This window comes from Pseudonaja textilis, chromosome 3, assembly GCF_049901715.1.
Source record: "Pseudonaja textilis isolate UNSWEBS1 chromosome 3, rPseTex1.2, whole genome shotgun sequence".
NCBI classification, from domain to species: Eukaryota; Metazoa; Chordata; class Lepidosauria; order Squamata; family Elapidae; genus Pseudonaja; species Pseudonaja textilis.
Window position 1 is genome coordinate 199850587 of NC_141992.1, and position 23897 is coordinate 199874483.

Consider the following 23897-nt stretch of genomic DNA (forward strand, 5'->3'; position numbering starts at 1 on the left):
ATGAGAGAGCGGTCGTATAAATTCCAATCAAGTAATAATAAAATAATTTTAAAAAATAGATATAAATGCAGGCGCCTCCAGCCAACAGCCTCCTCCTCCTTCGGGGCCCAATGCCAGCTGGCAGTGCCCGTTTACAAGGAACGCCACGAAGGCAGGAGAGGGATCCTGGCCTAACCCAAAGAGCCTTGGAGTCTTTTTCCCCGGGCCACCAGAAGCCCTGCACTGGGTGGGGATCTTCTGCAGCCTCTGGGCAAGGACCGGCTGGTTCCTTATCACCCCCTGCCCAGGAGCGGAGGCGGCCGTGCCAGGCTGACAGGGCCCAGCCCGAAAGGCCTTGCCTTCTCTCTCCAGCAACGCCCCCCCTACCCTAAGAAGAGGCCCTGATGACTGGGAGGAGGCCAAGGGTAGGACGGACAAGCTCTCGCCCCACATCGGGCCCTGGGAGGGCCCCATGCCAGGCGGGCCTGCTGAAGCGGAACGAGGTGCCACCCCAGTCAGGGGGCTTCTATTGGCAGGCAGCATTGTGGCCCCTGGGCTGGTATTGGTCCCCCCCACCTCTCTTTGGGGGAGCGAACCTGTGATCTTCAGCGGGGGTTCCAAGCTGTTTTTTAAAACCGTTTTTAAATCTTCCTGTTCTGTCCCTTTGGGTACAATGGAGGGTACTGATCAAGGAGGATCTTCATAGCTCGGTCCTTGGTGCTCTCTTCTGAGCTGGGTGGTTTTTCTGGCAGACGTTTCTACCACCCAACTAGGTAGCGTCATCAGTGCTGGCAGGGAGGAAGGTTTGCAGGGAGGGGAGGAGGGAAGGGAGGGAGGGAGGGAGGGAGGGGCAGATTGACTGGCTGTGGGGTCCTTGGTGCTCTCTTCTGAGCTGGCTGGTTTTTCTGGCAGACGTTTCGTGACCCGACCAAGTAACATCTTCAGGGCTAGAAGGGAGTGGGGCTTGTGGAGAGGAGGAGGAGGAGGAGGAGGAGGAGGAGAGAACTGTGGGGTCCTGGGTGTTCTCTGAACTCGGCGAACTCCTTACAGGCGTCTCATTACCTAAGTAGGTAATGTTGTCAGTGTTAGTGGGGAGGATGGGTTTGTAAAAAGGAGGAGGAGGAGGAGGAGGAGAGAACTGTGTCCTTGGTATTTTCTTGCAGATGTTTCATTACCCAACTAGGTAGCGTCATCAATGCTAGAAGGGAAAGGGGTTTGCAGGGAGGAGGAGGAGGGAGGGAGGGGCAGATTGACTGGCTGTGGGGTCCTTGGTGGTCTCTGAGCATGGTGGTTTTTCTGCAGACGTTTCGTGACCCGACTAGGTAACATCTTCAGTGCTAGAAGGGAGCAGGGTTCCTGGAGAGGAGGAGGAGGAGGAGGAGGGTCCTTCGTGCTCTCTGAGCTTGGATGTTTGTTGCACGTGTTTCATGACCCAATTAGGTAACTTTATCAGTGCTCGAAGGGGTTGGTTTGCGAGGAGGAGGAGGAGGAGGAGAGGAAGAAGAAACAACAACTGAGGGGTCCTTGATGCTCTCCGAGCTCGGCGGTCTCCTTACAGGCGTCTCATTACCCACCTAGGTACCTTCACCAGTGCTTAAGGGAGTGGGGGGTTTTGCAGAGAGGAGGAGGCCTGAAATGTGTGTGTGCGGGGGGTCTTCGCTGCTCTCTGAGCTGAGTGGTTTCCTTTCAGGCGTCTCATTATCCAGACTAGGCAACCTCCTCAGTGCCAGGGGAGAGAGGGGGACCCTCCCAGCCCCGGGTTCTGGATCGCGTGGGGCTGGGGGCTCGGCTTGCAAAGATGGGGAGGGGTCAGCTCATCCCCAGGGGGGCTCCTGCACTGCAGTTGGGGTGGGTGCCTTTGGGTGGATTCCTCCCCCTTCTTTTGCCTGGGGCTCTGCACAGAGCCCACCAGCCCACCCAGAGACGCTCGAGGGGTGGGGCTGGAGGCCAGCAAGGTGGGTTTTTTGGGGGGGGGTCTCCTGCAGTGAGTTGAGCCTCGATAGGTGTGCCAGAGGCCGCCTCTCCTCCTGTCCCGGCTTCACCTACGCTCAGGAGCCAACCTGTCGCTGCTCAGGTGAGCCTGTTTGCTCAGGGCTCCCGATCAAGTTTCCTGGATTGGCCCAACCGGCTTGGGACCCGCCCTGGGGCCCTCCGCCTCTCCCTGCTCTCCCCGGAGGTGACCTGCCAGCGAGGCGTTTGTCTTGGCACCTGCAGAGCCACCTTCTTAGCCAGCCTGGCTCACCTGTAGCGGCAAACACCCCGCACTCAGGGCTGGGCAAGGTGTGGGGAAAACCACGTGAACGCCGACAAACGTCTTCTCTCCTCGGGAGGATTTTCCTCACGGGCAGAAGAGGAACACGGCACGTGTGGATGGAGGGAATTGCACAGGTCCCAGGAAATATGCCCCCTGTTTTAGATGCCCGTGGAAATAAATATTTCCCAGGGTCACCTGGAATCCTGCATCCCGTTTTGGTCAACAGGGTACAAAAAAAAAAGAGGTTGAGAGTTTGGGAAAAGGGGCAGAGAAGAGCAACGAGGAGGATTGAAGGCTTGGAGACTGAAATATTTGAAGAACCGTTGCAGGATTTAAGGATGACCAGTCTGGAGAAGAGAAGGACCAAGGGGGACGTGAGAGCAGCGTTTTTGGAGCAGGGGATTCAAGCTATTCTCCAAAACGCCAGAGAGAGACAAGGAACCACGGATGAAAACTCCTCAAGGAGAGAAGCAACCCCGGAATTGAGGAGAAACTTCCTAATAGTGAGGAGAATTATCCGGTGGAACAGCCTGCCACCAGAAATTGTGGGTGCTACATCATCCCTGGAGGTTTTCAAGAAGAGATTGTCTGAAATGGTCTCCTGCTTGAGCGGAGGGGGGTTTGACTAGAAGACCTCCAAAGGGCCCCTTCCAGCTCGATTCTGATCGATTGATCCCATGTTGTGTTTGATACAAGGGGGGGAGGGCCCGCGTGAGCGGGGAGGGGGGTCTTCTAGATGTACCCTTGAATTCCTCGGTGTCTACGGAGATTCTCCGTTGTCCAGGTCATTGTTTGGTCCCAAAGGGGCTTTTTCCCCCCAAAGGCAACTGGGTTTTCCTGGTTTTTTTTTTTCTCTTCCCCCTTTTGAAAACATTTCGCTCCTCATCCAAGAAGCTTCTTCAGTTCGGGAAGAACGGAACGATGAACCGAGGAAGCTTCTTGGATGAGGAGTGAAATGTTTTCAAAGAACCAAGGAAGTCCGGTTGCCTTTTGAGGGAAAAAAGCTACTTTGGGACTTCCGCCCCTCAGGAAACCCCCGGCCTGGTTTGATTAGAAGTCCAGCAAGGTCCAGGGGGATTCTGGGAGTCGGAGTTCAGCTTCTCTGCAGGGCATCCGCTTGTGGTCCCAAAACACTGCGACCGTCGTAAATATGAGTCAGTTGCCAAGTGTTTGAATTCTGATCAGGTGAATCAGAGGTCTCCAACCTTGGCCCCTTTAAGACTGGTGGACTTCAACTCCCAGAAGGCTGGAGAATTCTGGGAGTTGAAGTCCACCAGTCTTAAAGGGGCCAAGGTTGGAGATCTCTGATTTAGTGACCGTTCGAAATTACAATGGCACTGAAAAGGACCGTTTTTCAAACTTATGACCGTGGCAGCATCCCCTGTGGTCGTGTGATTGGAATTCCGAGGTCTCCAAACTGGCTGGAGAATTCTGGGAGTTGGAAGTCCACCAGTCTTAAAGGGGCCAAGTTTGGGGACCCCTGAGGTGGATCATGGAAATGTTGCAACGGTCGTAAGTCGCTGTGAACACTGGTCATAAGAGTCTCTTTTTTTCCAGTGCCGTTGAATGGCCGTTAAACGAAAGGGTGCAAGTGGAGGACTACCCGTACAATACAGGGTACAAAATATAATATAAAATACCAAACCATATACCCCATCCTAGCTCGAAGGGTGCATTTTATCTGCATTTGTATTTATATATATAAATACAAATTTGTATTTATATATATAAATACAAATACAAATGCATATAAATACAAATATAAATACAAATATAAATACAAATGCAGATAAAATGCACCCTTCGAGCTAGGATGGGGTGGAGCCGTTGCGAGCAAGTGGTGCTGCCCAGGTGCCACCTGTTCTTGAAAGGGGTCCTGGGGGGGAGGGGTATTTTAGGGCATCCGGGAGCCAGTTTTGGGGGTGGGGTGTGGGGTGTGGAGGGGCATCCTGGCCGTGCCTTTCAGCTGCTGCTCCTCAGAGGTGCCCAGCCTTGCCATCCCTCCTCTGCCGCTTCCTCCAGGGGGCAAGTGAGGGCGAGGCAGCCGGCCAGCCCTTCCCTCCCTCCTTCCCTCCCTCCCTGCCAGCCACCTGGGCATCCTGCCCGCAGTTGGCAGCCAGAGCCTCGGTGGGACAGCTCGTTTCGGCTTTGTTCCTGTGTCACCGTCATCGTCCTTGTTGCTCCGGCCGGATCCTTTCAGCCGCCCTGCACAAAGCGCAGCTTTCTTCCAGCCAGTCTCCTCCCTCCGGCCCTGGGTTAAAAGGAGCCGTGCCCTCCCCCTCTCTGCCCATGTGGGAGCAGCTGCTCACTCGCCTGGGAGGCTGGTGGGTCCCTCCTGTTGCTGGGTGGTGGTGGGGGGGGGGGAGGAACAAGGGGGAGGGGAACCTTGAGCCCTAAGTCTGGGAAAAGACCCTCCCCTCGGTTGGGGATTGGGCCAGCCCCTCTGCAAAATCCCCGGAGCCACTTGGGAAGGGAGAGACTTCGGCCACCTGCGTGGTGGATCCCGCCTTCCCTGCCCCCAGCCGGGATCCCAAACAGCGGATCTCTTGTCTGGGCAGCAGCGGCTGAAGCCGTCGGGGCTCCTCATGCTTCGCTTTGCCGGGATGGTCCTGAGCAGCAGGCTCCCCGGGCTCCGGGCGAGGGCCCCCCTCTGCTGGGGGCCCCCCTCGCTCAGCCCCGAATCTCTCTTGCATTGCAGGGCGCTGAGACGACAGGAGAAGCAACAGCCGGGCATGGCGGGCAACCAGGCAACGCGCAAGGACAGGGTCCTGACTCTGGAGTCCATGAACCCCCACGTCCGGGTGGTGGAGTACGCCGTGCGGGGCCCCATCGTTGCCAGGGCCAACCAGCTGAAGAAGGAGCTGGCGCAAGTAAGCTGGGCAACTGACTAGATCGCTTGTCTGTTCTGGAGTCCGAAGATTGGAAAGTGGGGTCTTGGCTTTGGGGTTTCCTTGATTTATTGGCTTTACTTTTACTTTTACTTTTACTTTTTTACTTTTACTTTTACTTTTACTTTTACTTTTACTTTTACTTTTACTTTTACTTTTACTTTTACTTTTACTTTTACTTTTACTTTTACTTTACTTTACTTTACTTTAACTTTACTTTTACTTTACTTTTACTTTTACCTTTACTTTACCTCTATTTTACTTTTACTTTACTTTTACTTTACTTTTACTTTACTTTTACTTTACTTTTACTTTTACTTTCACGTTCGATTTAGTTTAGTTCTAATTTGGTTTAGTTATTAAATTTACATCCTGCCCATGGCTCTTATCCAAAGTGATTCTGGGCAGCTTCTTTCAAGGCTGTCAGTTTTCTTCCTTGACTGTCCAGGAATGCAAGTTGTCCTCAACTTACAACAGTTAATTTAGTGACCACTGAAAGTTAACACAAACTTTAATATGGAAAAAAGTGAGTTACAATGACCATTTTCCTCACTTAACGACCCCTCCCCAGGGTCACATGGTCAAACTGGTGACTCTTGGCAACTGACTCCTATTTATGACGGTCTCAGGGTCCTGGGGTCACGTGATCCCCTTTTATGACCTGCTGACAGTCAGCGGGGAAGCCAGATTCGCTTAACTGTCTAATAACGGCAGTGATTCACTTAACAACGGTGGCAAGAAAGGTTGTCCAATGGCACAGAATGCCTGCCTCGCTTAGCATCAATATTTTGGGCCCAGTTGTGGTCATAAGATGAGGACCAGCTGCAAAGCAGTATCTGCTCGATGCACACTGATAAAACTAAAGGAAAAGGGACCTCGAAGCCCTGGGGAAGAGAAGGGCCCCAGCTGAATATTACAGGGAATATTACAGATGATCAGAGTTGGAAGGGCTCTTGGAGGTCATCTAGTCCAACCCCCTGCCCAAGCAGCTGACCCTACACCATTGTCTGACAGATGCCAGTCCAGTCTCTTTGTGAAAGTCTCCAGGGATGAAGCTCCCACAACTAACTAACTTTCTTTCTTTCTTTCTTTCTTTCTTTCTTTCTTTCTTTCTTTCTTTCTTTCTTTCTTTCTTTCTTTCTTTCTTTCTTTCTTTCTTTTCTTTCTTTTCTTTCTCTCTCTTTCTCTATCATCTATCTATCTATGTATCTATCTATCTATCTATCTATCTATCTATCTATCTATCTATCTATCTGGTTAACAACAATGGAAGGGACCTTGGAGGTCATCTAGTCCAAGCAGGAGACCCTACACCATTTCTGACAGAGGGAAGTCCAGTCTCTCCTTGAAAGCCTCCAGTGATGAAACTCCCACAACTTCCAAAGGCAAAGCTGTTCCATTGGGTGATGGTTCTCCCTGTCAGAAAGTTTCTCCTTATTTCCAGGTTGAATCTCTCCTTGGTCAGTTTCCATCCATTATTATTCCTTGTCTGGCCTTCGGGTGCCTTGGAGAATAGCTTGACTGCTTCCTCCTCCTCTTCTCCGGGGCAGCCCCTCAGATATTGGAAGATGCTCTCCTGTCTCCCCTGGTCCTTCTCTTTCTTCCCTAGAGTAGCCAGGCCAGCTTCTAGGATGAAGCCAGGATTCTGACCTGGGTCAAGTGATGGGGAGGTTGCATTAGGGGAGGGAGGGGGGTTTTTTGGGGGGAAGAGCTTTGCCACCCCAGGCACGAAGACACTCTGAGGTTGTGGGATGCCAGCGGGGAGGAGGCCATCTGGAATGAAGGGCGGTCTTCTTCCTGGGCATCAGCCAGAAGGGAGCTAAGAGGTCATCTTGGATGGAAACCCATTCGGGACAGAAGCAACCCAGAACTCAGGGGAAACTTCCTGACAGTGAGGACAATGAACCAGCGGAACAGCCTGCCACCAGAAGCTCTGGGTGCCTCATCACTGGAGGCTTTTAAAAAAAGAAGAGATGACCGTTTGTCTGAACTGGCATATGGGGCCTCCTGCTTGAAAGATGGGGGTTGGACTAGAAGACCTCTCGGGTCCTCCCAGCTTGATTCTGATTCTGGAGTACTGTGTCCAGTTCTGGTGCAAAGGGTGCAAAAAAAGACGTTGAGGCTCTAGAAGGGAGGTCTCCAAACTTGGCACGATTTATTTATTTACCTTTATTTATAAAATTTATTTGCTGGCACTCTCATTGCCGAAGACTAGGCATTCGTAGCATTTCTAGTATTATAATCACAATATACTGAACAACCGTTCAACCATCTAATAATTAAACCACAATTTTATTTCCACTGATTATAATTAAAAGTTGGATCCAGATCCTAGATGAAGGAAGTACATTGACAAAGTACTGGGTACCCGGAAGCAAACTGTAGACATTTTTCACGAGGGTAATTTTGTTAATTGTGTGACTGTTGGAATGTTTGACAGTTTGTAGCAAATTTATGGATTCAGGAAATGGGGTCTTAACTCCAAAATGTCTTCAGCCAAATAAATATTAAGTGAAGATGCCGAGTTAGGGTATTCTGTGGAATGAAGCACTTTTCCAGTGCTTGCTTGGTGGCGGGTGCAAAGATTAAAGTGCATTTGTTTAAAGTAAAATCATGTAATATTTTAAACGTGTGAATAGCTTTTAGAGTTGAAGTCCACAAGTCTTAAAGGTGCCAAGTCTGGAGACCCCTGTTCTAGAAAGCGTGCAGAGAAGACCAACAAAGATGATTAGAGGGGACTGGAGGCTAAAACCTACGATGGACGGTTGCAGGAACCGGGCCTGGCTAGTCTAGTGAAGAGAAGGACCAGGGGAGACAGGAGAGCAGCCTTCCAATATTTGAGGGGCTGCCCCAGAGAAGAGGAGAGTCAGCCTATGGTCCAAAGTAGGGGTCTTTAAACATGACAGCTTTAAGACTTGTGGACTTCAACCCTAAAAGCTATTCACATGTTTAAAATGTTACACGATTTGACTTTAAATAAATGCCCCTTTAATCTTTGCACCCGCCACCAAGAAAGCACTGGAAAAGTGCTTCATTCGACAGAAACTGGTCAAGAAGCCACGGATGCAAACCACCAACCAAACAACCTGGAACTAAGGAAGAATTTCTGGATAGAATTGTCAAACCGTAGACCGGCTTGCCTTCAAAAGCTGTAGGTGGGATGTCCATAGATCTGAAGAATTCTGGGAGCTGAAGTCCACAAGCCTTAAAGTCCCCAAGGTGGGACGCTCCTGGGATAGAGACTCCTGCTTGAGTGGGGGTTGGGCTAGAGGATCTCCAAGGTCCCTTCCAGCTCTGTTAAACTGATACCGGTGTCCTCTGCCTGCAGAGGAATGATCCGGCAAGTCTACGTGAGGGGAGAGAGGAGCCTTGGCAGTCTCCACCCACCCCCGTGAGAAATCAATGCCCGAGAAACCGCCTTAACTCTTAGGTAAATACTGTGCAATTATTTTCAAGGCGATAAGGAGGCCTGCAAAAGCACCCAAGGACGGTGGGGAGGGGAAGAGGGAGAGGCCGACCTTGAGGTCCTCTAAGAGTCGGCTGGGAGAGGGAGCCAGAATAACTTGAGTTGGAAGGGTCCTTGGAGGTCTTCTAGCTCAACCCCTTGTTCAGGCAGGAGACCCTACACCATTTCATACAAACGGTTATCCAACCTCTTCCTAAAAAACTTCCAGTGTCGGAGCATTCACAACTTCTGGGGGCAAGTTTGTCCCGCTGATTCCTGGTTGTAACCGTCAGGAAAGTTCTTCTTAATTCCAGGTTGGTTCTCTCCTTGCCCTGCCCTCGGGTGCTTTGGAGAATAGCTTGACTCCCTCTTCTTTATGGCAGCCCCTGAGAGATTGGAATATAGAATAGAATAGAACAGAATTCTTGATTGGCCAAATGTGGTTGGGACACACAAGGATTTTGTCTTGGTGCAGATGCTCTCAGTGCACATAAAAGGAAAGATACATTCGGCAAGAGTCAAGAATCATCAGGTACAACACTTAATGATAGTCATAGGGTGCAATAAGCAATCAAATCAGATAGATAGATAGATAGAAAAAGAAAGAAAGAAAGAAAGAAAGAAAGAAAGAAAGAAAGAAAGAAAGAGAAAGAAAAAAGAAAGAAAGAAAGAAAGAAAGAAAGAAAGAAAGAAAGAAAGAAAGAAAGAAAGAAAGAAATAATAGAATAAAATTCTTGATTGGCCAAGTGTGATTGGACACACAAGGAATTTGTCTTGGTGCAAATGTTCTCAGTGTACATAGAAGAAAAGATACGTTCATCAAGAGTCAAGAATCATCAGGTGCAACACTTAATAATAGTCATAGGGTGCAATAAGCAATCAAATCAGATGGATAGATAGATAGATAGAAAATGAAAGAAAGAAAAAGGAAGAAAGAAAGAAGGAAGGAAAGAAAGAAAGAAAGAAAGAAAGAAAGAAAGAAAGAAAGAAAGAAAGAAAGAAAGAAAGAAAGAAAGAAAGAAAAAGAAAGAATAGAATTCTTTATTGGCCAAGTGTGATTGGACACACAAGGGATTAGTCTTGGTGCAAATGCTCTCAGTGTACATAAAAGAAAAGATAGATTCGTCAAGAGTCAAGAATCATCAGGTACAACACAATGATAGTCATAGGGTACAATAAGCAATCAAATCAGATAGATAGATAGATAGATAGAAAATGAAAGGAAGGAAGGAAGGAAGGAAGGAAGGAAGAAAGAAAGAAAGAAAGAAAGAAAGAAAGAAAGAAAGAAAGAAAGAAAGAAAGAAGGAAAGAAGGAAAGAAGGAAAGAAAGAAAGAAGAAAGAAAGAATAGAATTCTTTATTGGCCAGGTGTGATTGGACACACAAGGAAATTGTCTTGGTGCAGATGCTCTCAGTGTACATAAAAGAAAAGATACATTCGTCCAGAGTTAAGCATCATATTAAGTATCGCACTTAATAGTAGTGATAGCAATCAAATCATACTAGGAAACAGTCAATATAAATCATAAGGTTACAAGCGATAAAGTTAGTGTCATACAGTCACAAGAGGGAGGGGATGGGTGATAAGGAGTGATGAGAAGATTAATAGTAATAGTAGTGCAGACTTTGTAAATAGTTGGACAAGTGTTGAGGGAAGGATTTGTTTAGCAGAGGGATGGTGATGAGGGAAAAACTCCCCTTGTTGTCTGGTTGTTCTGTATAGCATCGTTTTGAGGGTTGGAGTTGAAACAGTCACGTCAACCCTAGTCCTTCTGTTCTGAACTTTTACAGACTATAGAATGACAGAGTCGGAAGGGACCCTGGAGGTCTTCTAGTCCAGCCCCCTGCTCATGCAGGAGACCCTGGACCATTTCAGACAAGCAGCTGTCCAGTCTCTTCTTGGAAACCTCTAGAGGATGAACAACAACCAGTGGCCAGCTGTTCCCCTGGTTCATTGTCCTCCTCCTCCCCGTTCGGAAGTTTCTCCTTCGTTGCAGGTTGCTTCTCTCCTGGATGAGTTTCCATCCGTTGCTTCTCGTCCCGCCTTCAGGGGCTTTGGAAAAATGGGTGGAGCCCCTCCCTCTTCTTTGGGGAGCCCCCCCCCCAATATTGGAACCCTGTCAGGGACCCTTGGACCGCCATTTCCTTTCCTTTCCTCTGAAGCGCGACCTGTTCAGATGAGCCTTGGAGGAGGGTGGGCCCAGACTCTGGGCCTTGTAAAGGGGGCTCCTGTCTTTAAGGGGCGGGGGCATGATTGCAGCCAACAGTCCAGGCTTCGGTCCCCACTGAACGCCTTGTATCTCGGGGTGCCCAACCTCGGCCACTGCAGGAGCCCCCATTCCAGGTAGGCTTCGACTGGCGACCACAACGGAGAGGACACTTTCCGTTGCTAAGCAGGACGGTTGTTCCGTGAGTTTGGGCCCATTTTCACCAGCTTTCTTGCCGCAGAATCAGGGCGGTTCTGTTAGTCTCCCAGTCGTTAAGTGGATCAGGCTCCCCCAAGGACTTTCCTTGCTCGGACGGTCGCAAGCAGAGGGGACCGGGCGATCCTGGGACGCGGCTCCCATCATAAATAAGAGTCAGTTGCCGAGCATCCGGATTTTGATCCCGTGGCACCCCCCTCCCCCCCCAGGGATGCTGCAATGGTCGTAAGTGTGAAAAATGGTCATGACTCCCTTTTTCCAATTCCATTGTAACTTTGAACGGTCACTAAACAAACAAACAAACAAATAAATAAATAAGAAGTCGATACAGGAAAATGACAATAACAGTTAATCTCAATCCCAATCTTATCTTAATCCTTGTCTTGTCTAATCTGAATCTCAATCTGAATCTGAATCTCAATCTAAATCTGAATCCCAATCCCAATCTCAATCTCAATCTTATCCTAATCCTTGTCTTGTCTAATCTGAATCTGAATCCCAATCTGAATCCCAATCTGAATCTGAATCTGAATCTGAATCCCAATCTTATCCTAATCCTCATCTTGTCTAATCTGAATCTGAATCTGAATCTGAATCTGAATCTGAATCTCAATCCCAATCCCAATCTTATCTTAATCCTTGTCTTGTCTAATCGGAATCTGAATCCCAATCTGAATCTGAATCTGAATCTGAATCCCAATCCCAATCTCAATCTCAATCTCAATCTCAATCTTATCCTAATCCTTGTCTTGTCTAATCTGAATCTGAATCCCAATCTGAATCCCAATCTGAATCCCAATCTGAATCCCAATCTGAATCTGAATCTGAATCCCAATCCCAATCTTATCCTAATCCTTGTCTTGTCTAATCGAATCGGAATCTGAATCGGAATCTGAATCTCAATCCCAATCCCAATCTTATCCTAATCCTTGTCTTGTCTAATCGGAATCTGAATCTGAATCGGAATCGGAATCTCAATCCCAATCCCAATCTTATCCTAATCCTTGTCTTGTCTAATTTGAATCTGAATCTAAATCTGAATCTCAATCCCAATCCCAATCTTATCCTAATCCTTGTCTTGTCTAATCTGAATCTAAATCTGAATCTGAATCTGAATCTGAATCTGAATCCCAATCCCAATCCCAATCTCAATCTCAATCTCAATCTTATCCTAATCCTTGTCTTGTCTAATTTGAATCTGAATCCCAATCTGAATCCCAATCTGAATCTGAATCCCAATCTGAATCCCAATCCCAATCTTATCCTAATCCTTGTCTAATTGAATCCCAATCCCAATCCCAACCTCAATCTTATCCTAATCCTTGTCTAATCTGAAACTGAATCCCAATCTGAATCCCAATCTGAATCCCAATCCCAATCCCAATCCCAATCCCAATCCCAATCCCAATCTCAATCTCAATCTCAATTTCTTCCTTGCAGGGGCTGGAGAAACCCTTCAATGAAGTGATTGGAGCCAACATTGGGGACGCTCAAGCTATGGGGCAGAAGCCCATCACTTTCTTGCGCCAGGTATGCCCAAGCCCCACACTGACCCAGACAGACTTGGTACCTGGGAGGACGGAACGAGGAACAGAGGGTCTCTGAGCACGTGCAGAAAGCCCGCAAACAGCTCGGGTGTGAGACCTGGGGGGGTGGGTGGGAAGTGAGGAGGGGTGGGGAGGGGGTGGGGAGGCTGCACATCACCCTAATTCCTCCCCCCCCCACAAACAGGTCAGTGCCCTCTGCATGTATCCTGACCTCCTGAATTCTCCCGATTTCCCCAAAGATGCCAAGCAGAAGGCTCAGCGGCTCCTGGCCGCGTGCGGAGGGCAGAGCATTGGTGAGTGTCTGGGCATCCCTTGAGGGTCCCGGCTTCCCTCTTCCTTGAAAGGGGGGAGAGTCCTTGGAAGACCTGCCTGGGCAGGAGCCTCACCTGAGCCCCAGAGAGACCCCCGGAAAAACTGGGTCCCTCCGACTAAATGGATCTTCCTTCGTCTCCGTGTTGGAAGTAATAGAATGGAATAGAAATAGAATGGAAAGAAGAATAGAATAGAATGGAATGGAATGAATAGAAATAGAATAGAAATAGAATAGGATAGAATAGAACAAAACATAACGGAATGAAACAGAACAGAACAGAATAGAATAGAATGAAGTAATAGAATGGAATAGAAATAGAAATGGAATGGAAAGAAGAGAAGAGGAGAGGAGAGGAGAGAATAGAATAGAACAGAACAGAAAATATGGAGTAGAGTGGAGTAAAGTAGAGTAGAGTAGAACCTAACGCAACACAAGAGAACAAAACAGCACAGAACAGAACAGACAGAATAGAACAGGATAGGATGGTATAGATGGAAAGGAACAGAATAGAACAGAATTTTATTGGCCAAGTGTGATTGGACACGCAAAGAATTTGTGTCTGGTGCAAATGCTCCCAGTGTACATAAAAGAAAAAATAAAATACATTCATATATTTTAAATAAACTAATACATTCCTGCCCCTCCCTGTGTAGCCCCTGCAGACCAAAGTTGCACATCCCATATGGGCTCCGCAGGGCTTCCTCATTCACCCCGAGGCAGACTCCTCTTCCTCTCATTAAACCCCTTTGCCCCCCACAACCCCCGAAGACCAGAGCCAAGTCCTCCTCCTCCTCCTCCTCCTTTCTACTCCTGCCTTCTCCCCCGTTTCAGGGGCTTACAGTGCCAGTCCTGGGATCGAGCTGATCCGTCACGATGTGGCTGCCTTCATCCAGCACCGAGATGAGGGAATTCCCTCCAACCCGGAGAACATCTACCTGTCTCACGGGGGCCAGCAACGCTGTGGTGGTAAGGAGCCCAGCCCTAGGGAGCCACTGTGGAAAGGGGGGGCGCTGAATTCAGGTGGCACCAAAGGATGGAAGGAAAGAAAGATTTCTTGGGAGCGGGGGGCATCCTAGGTGATCGCTGAGTTTGGTGGTTTTCGTGCAGACCTTTCGTCAACCAACTGGGTAACATCATCAGTGCTAGAAGGAGGTTGGGTTTGAGGAGAGAAGGAGAATGGGGGGGGGAGAAGGAGGAGGAGGAGGGCTGTGAGGGTCTTTGGTGATCTGTGAGTTACTAAGTTAAAAAAAAAAACAAGCCAGAAAATGGAGTCAGAAATGCAAAAATAGGACTAAAGTTAGCAGGCGTGATAGAATTGCAACCCAGAATTGCAACCCAGAATTGCAAACCGCCTCCTCCTCCTCTCTTCCTCCATCTCTTCTCCTCCTCCTCCTCTCCTCCTCTCTTCCTCCATCTCTTCTTTCTCCTCCTCCTCTCTTCCTCCATCTCTTCCTCCTCCTCCTCCCCTTCTCCTCCTCCTCCCTCTCTTCCTCCATCTCTTCTTCCCCCTCCTCCTCTCTTCCTCCATCTCTTCCTCCTCCTCCTCCCCTTCTCCTCCTCCTCTCTTCCTCCATCTCTTCTTTCTCCTCCTCCCCTTCTCCTCCTCTCTTCCTCCATCTCTTCTTCCTCCTCCTCCTCCTCCTCTCCTCCTCCTCCTCCTGGCAAGGCTGCCACTGTCTGATTGCTCGGCCGCTCGCCCAAAAGAGCCGAGTCATGGGGAGCCCCTGGTGGGGCCTCCCACTAGCCCCCCCTCCAATGCCCTCCCCTGGCAGAACCCCACGCTGAGCATGGCAACAACTACACAAAGCCCCTTTTATCCCGTCTCCTGGCAGAAGTAGGGCAGGCAAAGGAGGGAGGGGGCCTTGCCCGGGACCCCCAAGCAGGTGGCGGGGGGGGGGGACTGAGAGCTGGAGGAGGCTCCCAGGCGGAGAAGTTGCCGTGCCTGCCTGCCTGCCTTGACTGGCCCCAGAACGCCTCCCCTCCGTTTCCCCATTTTAGGACGGTAGCGGTGGCCCCGTTCTGGCAATTCGGATCGGTGGGGAAGCCTCCGGGGGCTCAAAGGGGCCGTTTCCTCCAGAGGCCGCCGGGTTTTCTGGGTTTTTCTTTGAAGACCTTTTGCTTCTCATCCCAGAAGCTTCTTCAATGGGTGGACACTAATCCAGGAGAGAAGCAACCTGGAACTAAGAAGAACTTTCCGGACGGTTACAACCATGAATCCGTGGAACAATTTCCCTCCGGAAGTTGTGAATGCTCCAACGATGGAAGTTTTTAGGAAGATGTTGGATAATGAAACGGTGTTGGGTTTCCTGCCTAGGCAGGGGGTTGGGCTAGAAGACCTCCAAGGTCCCTTTCAACTCTGCTGTTCTATTCTATTCTATTCTGTTCTGTTCTGTTCTGTTTGACTCGACTCAACTCTATTATATTCTATTCCCTATTCTATTCTATTCTATTCTATTTGATTCGACCCGACCTGACCTCGACTCTATTCTGTTCTATTCTATTCTATTCTATTCTATTCTATTCTATTTATTCTATTCTACTAGACTACCTCGATCTCGACTCGACTCCGACTCGACTTCGACTCTATCTCATTACTCTACTCTACTCTACTCTACTCTCATTCCTTATTCTATTCTATTCTATTCTATTCTATTCTATTTATTCTATTCTACTCGACTCTGACGACGACTCGACTCTATTCTACTCTACTCTACTCTACTCTACTCTATTCCTTATTCTATTCTATTCTATTCTATTCTATTCTATTCTATTCTATTCTATTCTATTTGATTCGATTTACCGACTCAATTTCTATTCTATTCTATTCTACCCTACTCTACCGACTCGACTCTTTTTGACTCGACTCGACTCTCTATTCTACTCTACTCTACTTTACTCTACTCTATTCTATTCCTTATTCTATTCTATTCTACTCTATTCTATTCTATTCTATTTGATTCGACTCGACTTGACCCGACTCGACTCTACTCAACTCTACTCTACTCTATTCCTTATTCTATTCTATTCTATTCTATTCTATTCTATTCTATTCTATTCTATTCTATTCTTCTCTTCTCTTCTCTTCTCTTCTCTTCTCTTCTCTTCTCTTCTCTTCTCTTCTCTTCTCTTCTCTTCTCTATTTTCTATTCTGTTCCAGTCATGCTAGCTCAGGAATCCTGGGAGTTGAAGTCCACAAGTCTGAAACTGGCCAAGTTGGAAGACCCTTGCCCTGGAGAGAAGCCATCCCACTGGTTAATTGTTCTCACTTTGTCGGGAAATTTCTCCTTAGTTCTGGGTTGCTTCTCCCCTTGATGAGTTTCCACCCGTTGCTCCTTGTCCTGCCTTCAGGGTCTTTGGGGCAGGGGTCTCCAACCTTGGCCCCTTTAAGGCTCGTGGAGTTCAGCCTCCAGAACCTCTCAGCCAGCTCTGCTGAGGTTGGAGACCCCTGCTTTGGAGAATAGGTGGAGCCCTCCTCCTCTTCTTTGGGGCAGCCCCTCAAATACTGGGACGCTGCTGTCATGCCCCCCCCACCTAGTCCGTTTCTTCGTTCGACTACATAAACCCAAATCCTGCACCTGTCCTGCTCTGCTCCTGGCGTTGCTAAGCCCCCTCTGGGTTTCTTCCGTAGACCATCCTGAAGCTGCTGGTCTCAGGGGAGGGGTCTTTCCGGACCGGCGTGATGATTCCCATCCCACAATATCCGCTCTACTCAGCCACACTGGCAGAACTCAACGCACAGCAGATCAACTACTACCTGGATGAGGACAATTGCTGGGCTCTGAACGTTGAGGAGCTGCGGAGGGCGCTGGGCCAAGCTCGGAAGCGATGCCAACCACGGGTGCTGTGCGTCATCAACCCAGGCAACCCCACAGGTATGGTCTCAGTGCCAGGCAGCTCAAGAAGGTGCCTCTTAAGACAGAGGTCTCCAACCTTGGCCACTTTATTAAAAAAGCAACTTTTACCCCAAATCAAGCAAAGCAGGCAGGCAGATTGAGTTGCTCGCAGAATCACAGATTCACTGAGAGATCTCTCTATCTGCCATCTGCTACCTGAGTCTGTCACATAAAATTTGCTAGCAAGCAAACTCACAAACTTAACTCGCAACACGCCATATATGTAAATATTGATTTTATTTTTAATTTAAAAAAGGAAGTTTTACCCAAAAATCAGGCAAAGCAGGCAGGCAGATTGAATTGCTCACAGAATCACAGATACATTCAGAGATCTATCTATCTGCCATCTGCTACCTGAGTCTGTCACATAAAATTTGCTAGCAAGCAAACTTACAAACTTAACTCGCAACACGCCATATATGTAAATATTGATTTTATTTTTAATTTAAAAAAGGAAGTTTTACCCAAAAATCAGGCAAAGCAGGCAGGCAGATTGAATTGCTCACAGAATCACAGATACATTCAGAGATCTATCTATCTGACATTGGCTAGCTCAGTCTGTCACAAAAAAATTGTTTGCAAGCAAACTCCTAAAATTTACTAGCAAGCAAACTCACAAATTAACTCACAACCTGCCATATGTGAAAATATTGATTTTTTTTATATAAAAAAGAACAATTTTTGCAATTTTTACCCAAAATCAGGCAAAGCAGGCAGATTGAGTTGCTCACAGAATCCTTCAGTGATCTATCTATCTGCCATCAGCTAGCTCAGTCTCTCAAATTTGCTTGCCGTGAGTCGGCACTGAATTTGCTTGCAAGCAAACCTTCAGCCCTAAGGGAAGCAGAGCCGAAGATCTCAAGACTAGCTAGAGAGCAAGAAATCCAACCATTTCCTGCTTCCTAGCTAGTCTAAATCTCCCAGCACAGCAGAACAGCTGATGGTCGGAAAAAGGAAAAATAGCAACTTAGCAGACAAGTTTACCGGGTAAGGAGTGAGTGGGCAAGGAGGGTTCCCGCGGGCCATGTGGGTGGCACAGCCTTGTGCTTCTGCGCGGCCTGGATTAATCGCTTTTGGGGGAGTGCTCTGGGAGTGAGATTTCTCTGCGGCCCACCAAAATTTTCTCACGGCCCACCGGTTGGCGACCGCTGCTTCAGAAGACTTAGTCCTGGGCTGATTGACCCTTAAGTTGACCCCTTGGCTGAGACTGGTTTTTTAGGGAGTTGCTTCTCTTCTCTGTCCCAGCTGGCCTGGAGTCGTCCTTGGGGAGGCCCTGCTTCAGAGAGTCTTCCTCCCTCTCCTTCTCCCCGCAGGTCAAGTCCAAAGCCGCAAATGCATCGAAGAGGTCATTCACTTTGCTTGGGAAGAGCGTCTCTTCCTCATGGCCGATGAGGTAAAACCTGGGAAGTCTCACCTGCCCCCCAAAACAGAGTCCTTCCCACCCCCAACTCTTCCCTTTGCCAGGTGGGGCACCTGGGCCAGGAGGAAGAGCATGTCCAGGGTTTCACTGATGCTTCTGGCCCACTGTTCTGCCTCAGCCTCCTTGAGTGGGGTACCCTGTAGATGTTGGGGCCCACAGGGCTCCCCAGATCCAATCAGCATGGTCAGAGATGAGCAGTACTGGGATCCAACCTTAATTCACTACAGGTTTGGTGGGTGAGCACGTGTGTGTGTGTGCGCCCCTAATGTACCAATCAGCTGAGAGGAGAGAACCTCCCCCCCATGCATTTTTGGGTCTTTTATCCTCTCAGCTGATGGTTGGAGGCTTTCCCCCCTCCTCTCAGCTGATCATGGGGGCTTTTTTCCTCAGCTGATCGTGGTTTTTTTTTTCCTCCTCTCAGTTAATAGTGGGGGCTTTTCTCCTCAGTTAATTGTGGGAGGCTTTTTTTCCTCAGCTGATTGTGAGGGTTTTTTTCCTCAGCTGATCATGGGAGGATTTTTTTCCTCAGCTGATAGTGGTTATTTTTTCCTCAGCTGATAGTAGTTTTTTTTCCTCAGCTGATCATGGGTGGCTTTTTTTCCTCAGCTGATCATGGAGGCTTTTTTCCTCAGCTGATCATGGAGGCTTTTTTTCCTCAGCTGATCATGGAGGCTTTTTTTTCCTCAGCTGATAGTGGGTTTTTTTTCCTCAGCTGATCATGGGAGGCTTTTTTTCCTCAGCTGATCATGGGCGGCTTTTTCCTCAGCTGATCATGGGAGGCTTTTTTCCTCAGCTGATCATGGAGGCTTTTTTCCTCAGCTGATCATGGCAGCTTTTTTCCTCAGCTGATCATGGAGGCTTTTTTCCTCAGCTGATCATGGAGGCTTTTTTTCCTCAGCTGATCATGGAGGCTTTTTCCTCAGCTGATCATGGAGGTTTTTTTCCTCAGCTGATCATGGAGGCTTTTTTCCTCAGCTGATCATGGAGGCTTTTTTCCTCAGCTGATCATGGAGGCTTTTTTTTCCTCAGCTGATAGTGGGTTTTTTTCCTCAGCTGATCATGGGAGGCTTTTTTCCTCAGCTGATCATGGGAGGCTTTTTTTCCTCAGCTGATCATGGGAGGCTTTTTTTCCTCAGCTGATCATGGGAGGCTTTTTTCCTTAGCGGATCATGGAGGCTTTTTTTCCTCAGCTGATCATGGAGGCTTTTTTTCCTCAGCTGATAGTGGGTTTTTTTCCTCAGCTGATCACGGGAGGCTTTTTTTCCTCAGCTGATCATGGGAGGCCTTTTTTCCTCAGCTGATCATGGGAGGCTTTTTTTCCTCAGCTGATAGTGGTTTTTTTTTTCCTCAGCTGATCATGGGAGGCTTTTTTTTTTACTACCGGTTCACCCAAACCAGAGCGAACTGGTAGTATTTTACCATTGAAGATGAGGAGAACTGTAATCAAAAACACCTGGAAAAACTCTGGGACTTAAGTAGCCTCACCATTTCAGTTGCCCAGTTGCCTACCAACCACATCTGGATTATTTCCCCACCCCACCCCCAGGTCTATCAGGACAACGTCTATGCAGAGGGCTCCAAGTTCCACTCCTTCAAGAAGGTCCTTTTTGAGATGGGTCCCAAGTACTCAGAAACGGTGGAGCTGGCCTCCTTCCACTCCATTTCAAAGGGCTTCATGGGCGAGTGAGTAGCAGGGGTCTGGGGAGATTCTCCAGCATCCAGAGCGAAGGGCAGACAAGGAGGGATGGATGGAAACTCAACAAGGGGAGATTCAACCTGGAAATAGGGAAAAAAATTTCTGACAAATGAGAGGAATCAACCCATGGAACAGAAGTTGCCTTTGGAAGTTGTGGGAGTTCCTCCCTCCCTTCTTCATTTTCTTTTCTTTCCTTCCTTTTCCTTCCTTCTTCCTTCCTTTTCCTCCCTCCCTTCTCCTTCCTTTTCTTTCCTTCCTTCCTTCCTTCCTCCTCCTCTTCCCTCCCTTCCTTTCCTTCCCTTTCTTTCCTTCCTTTTCTTTCCTTCCTTCTCCTTCCTTCCTTTTCCTCCCTCCCTTCTCCTTCCTTTTCTTTCCTTCCTTCCTTTTCCTCCCTCCCTTCTCCTTCCTTTTCTTTCCTTCCTTCTCCTTCCTTCCCCTTCCTCCCTCTTCCCTCCCTTCCTTTCCTTCCCTTTCTTTCCTTCCTCTTCTTTCCTTCCTTCTCCTTCCTTCCTTTTCCTCCCTCCCTTCTCCTTCCTTTCTTTCCTTCCTTCCTTTCCTCCTTTCCTTCCTTTCTCCTTCCTTCTTCCTTCCTTCCTTCTTTTCCTCCCTCCTTCCTCCTCCCCTTCCTCCCTTCCTTTCCTTCCTCCTTTTCTTTCTTTCCTTTTCTCTTTCCTTCCTTTTCTTTCCTTCCTTTTCTTTCCTTCCTTCCCTTTCCTTCCTTCCTCCTTGAGGTCTGCGGAAACTCTCCGGCATCCAGGTCACCAGGGAACCAAAGGGGCTTTTTCCAAAAGGCAACTGGACTTCCTTCAGGTTTTTCCCCCCCTTTGGATACTTCCTTCTCATCCAGGAAGCTTCTTCAGTTCTAATTGAAGAAATTAAGAATAGAGCTAGAAGGGACCTTGGAGGTCTTCTAGTCCAACCTTCTGCTCAAGCAGGAGACCCCGCCTTGACCACTTTAGACTTCTTGGATGTCAGAACTGAAGAAGCTTCTTGGAGGAGAAGCAAAACTTTTTCAAAGAAAAAAACAAACCGGAAGAAAGCTTTGGGGACAGGAACCTTTGGGTTTCCTTCTTGACTTGGTCGTCCCCTGCTGGCGGGACAGGGAAGTGCAGGACATGCCGCCAAGTCTTTGGTTCCTGCTGGCCAAGGCCATCATCTCCTCTGGACTTATCTTTTTGGGTCACCGCATTATGAAAAAGACGTTGAGGCTCTAGAAAGAGGGCAGAGAAGATCAACAAAGATGATTAGAGGGACTGGAGGCTAAATCATGCGATGGACGATTGCAGGAACCAGGCCTGGCTGGTCTAGGGAAGAGAAGGACCAGGGGAGGCAGGAGAGCAGCCTTCCAGTATTTGAGGGGCTGCCCCAGAGAGGAGGAGGAGGAAGGGCTCAAGCTATTATTTTCCAAAGCCCCCGAAAGCCAGACAAGGAACAATAGATGTAAGGAGGAATTGACTGATAGTGAGAGCAATCAACCGATGGAACAGAAGTTGCTGTCGGAAGTTGTGGAAGCTTCATCACTGGAAGCTTTCAAGAAGAGACTGGACTTGCCACCTGTCAGAAATGGGGAAGGGTCTCCTCCTTGGGTGGAGGGGTTGGGCTAGATGACCTACAAGGTCCCTTCCAACTCTGTTAATCTGTTAGATGGAGATAGATAGATAGATAGATAGATAGATAGATAGATAGATAGATAGATAGATAGATAGATAGATAGATAGATAGATAGATAGAGATAGATGATTGATAGATAGATAGATTATTTATTTATTTATTTATTTGATTTGTCAATCGCTTACAAGATAATAGATATAAATATAAACATGAATAAGAATTACAGGAAACAGGTACAACTAAATGGGGACAATAGGACAGGGACAGGAGGCACATTGGTGCACTTATGCCCGCTCCTTACAGACCTCTTAGGAATGGGGTGAAGTCAATGGTGGTTAGTTTGAGGGTCAAGGAGTGGGGGTTAGAGGATGTGACAACAGTCAGGTAGTGCAATCCAGGCACTGACCATGTGAAGATGACCTGGTTGATGATCCTCACTCTGTCAAGGACCTTGGAGTTCTCATATCAAATGATATAAGTGCCAGAGCTCACTGTAACAGCATCGCCAAAAAAGGCATTAAGAGTTGTAAATCTAATCTTACGAAGCTTTCCCTCTGGAAATATAGAATTGCTAATTAGGGCATACAAAACTTTTGCCAGACCAGTACTCGAATACAGCTCATCAGTTTGGAATCCGCACTGCATATCAGACATTAATACAGTTGAGCGAGCCCAGAAGTATTTCATGAGAAGAATACTACACTCCTCTGCTCGCAACAGGATACCCTACAACACCAGGCTTGGACAACCTTGAACTACGCCGCCTGCGGTTGTGGACTTAAGACTAGCACACAAAATTACCTGCTACAATGTCCTACCTATCAATGACTACTTCAGCTTCAACCACAACAATACAAGAGTACACAACAGATACAAACTCAATGTAAACCGCTTCAGACTCGGTTGCAGAAAGTACGACTTCAGCCACAGAGCGGTCAATGCCTGGAATGCGCTACCTGACTCTGTGGTTACATCCTCTAACCTTGACTCCTTTAATCTCAAACTAACCACTATTGACCTCACCCCTTTCCTAAGAGGCCTGTAAGGGGCGTGCATAAGTGCACCATCGTGCCTCCTGTCCCTGTCCTATTGTCCCCATTTATTCGTACCTATTTCCTCTATAGAGAAAGAGAGAGAGAGACATAATAGAGAGATAGAAGTTGTGGGGTTGGACTAGATGACCTGCAAGGTCCCTTGCACCTCTATTCATCCGTATCTGTACCTGGCCAGGTGTGGTTTCCGTGGAGGCTACATGGAAGTGGTTAATATGGACCCCTTAGTCCAGCAACAGCTGACCAAGCTGGTCTCCGTCCGTTTATGCCCACCAGTGACTGGTCAGATTCTCCTGGACGCTGTGGTCAACCGGCCCCAGCCAGGGGACCCCTCCTACCCGCAGTTCAGCCAGGTGAGTTCAGAAGAGGGGGGGGCATATGGGGTGGGGGGGAAAGGGGGGGTGCCTCACTCCTTACTGAGCCCAGGGAATCGGTTTCATGAGGATGCTAAAAAATCCAGATCGTCTGCTGGATGGCACAAAGGTGGTCCTCAACTTATGACGATTCGTTTAACGGCCGTTCAACAGCTCTGGAAAAAAAACGCGACGTGACTCAAGTCCTTGCACTTATGACCGTCGTAGCATCCGCACAATCACGTGACCAGAATTGACAAACCGGCAAACATTGGACAAGAAAAGCCGTTCGTGATTCGCTCAACAACAACAACAAAAATTGTAAAATTGGGTGCGACTCACTTAACGACCGCCTCACTTAGCCATGGAAATTCTGGTCCCAATTGGGGTCGTAACTCGAGGACTGCCTGTATTTTGTCTTGGATGTTGGACTTCCTGAGCCCTAGACCCTTTCAGACCTCTGGACTACCATGCGCATCGTGCCCGTCTAACCCCGTCTGAGGATTGTGGTCGTTGTCATCCTGCAGACCCAGAGGACATGAGAGTAGAGATAGTGGCAGGTCCAGGGAGTCCTTGACTTACGACCGCAATGGAGCCCAACACTTCTGTTGCTAAGCAAGACGGTCGTTAACTGAACTTTGCCCCATTTTACGACCTACCTTACCACCATCGCTAAGTGAATCACTGCACTTGTTAAATTAGTCACATGATCATTAAGTGAATCTGCCTTCCCCCCATTGGACTTTGCTGGGTGCAAAAGGGGATCGCGTGACCCCGGGACACCGCAGCTGACATGAGTTGTCGTGCCTCTGTTGGAGTCTGACTCCGAGGAAGAGTAGGAACAGCGGAGGGAGTGGGAGTGTGGCTCCGATGGTTGTGGAGGAAACTGGGGGAGGGCACAGGCCAAGTGGAGGAAAGGGCCCTGATCCCCTTCATGGGCTGTAGCTGTGAGGGCTGTTTAAAAGGGCAAACTGCGCATGGCAAAGTTGCTGGAAGCAAAGCGTGTGTTATTCTTGTCGGAGCT

General features: G+C 48.3%; 1 protein-coding gene across 1 annotated transcript in view; it reads left to right on the plus strand.

Annotated features, from left to right (window-relative positions):
- Positions 1-23897, plus strand: part of GPT (glutamic--pyruvic transaminase) — a 43675-nt gene that overhangs the window by 14158 nt on the left and 5620 nt on the right. Inside the window, 9 exon segments of the mRNA XM_087931856.1 lie at positions 4932-5103; positions 12429-12518; positions 12720-12828; positions 13680-13789; positions 13791-13814; positions 16477-16720; positions 18055-18134; positions 19708-19844; positions 22699-22873. Coding sequence (XP_087787982.1) covers positions 4932-5103; positions 12429-12518; positions 12720-12828; positions 13680-13789; positions 13791-13814; positions 16477-16720; positions 18055-18134; positions 19708-19844; positions 22699-22873 — 1141 coding nt within the window.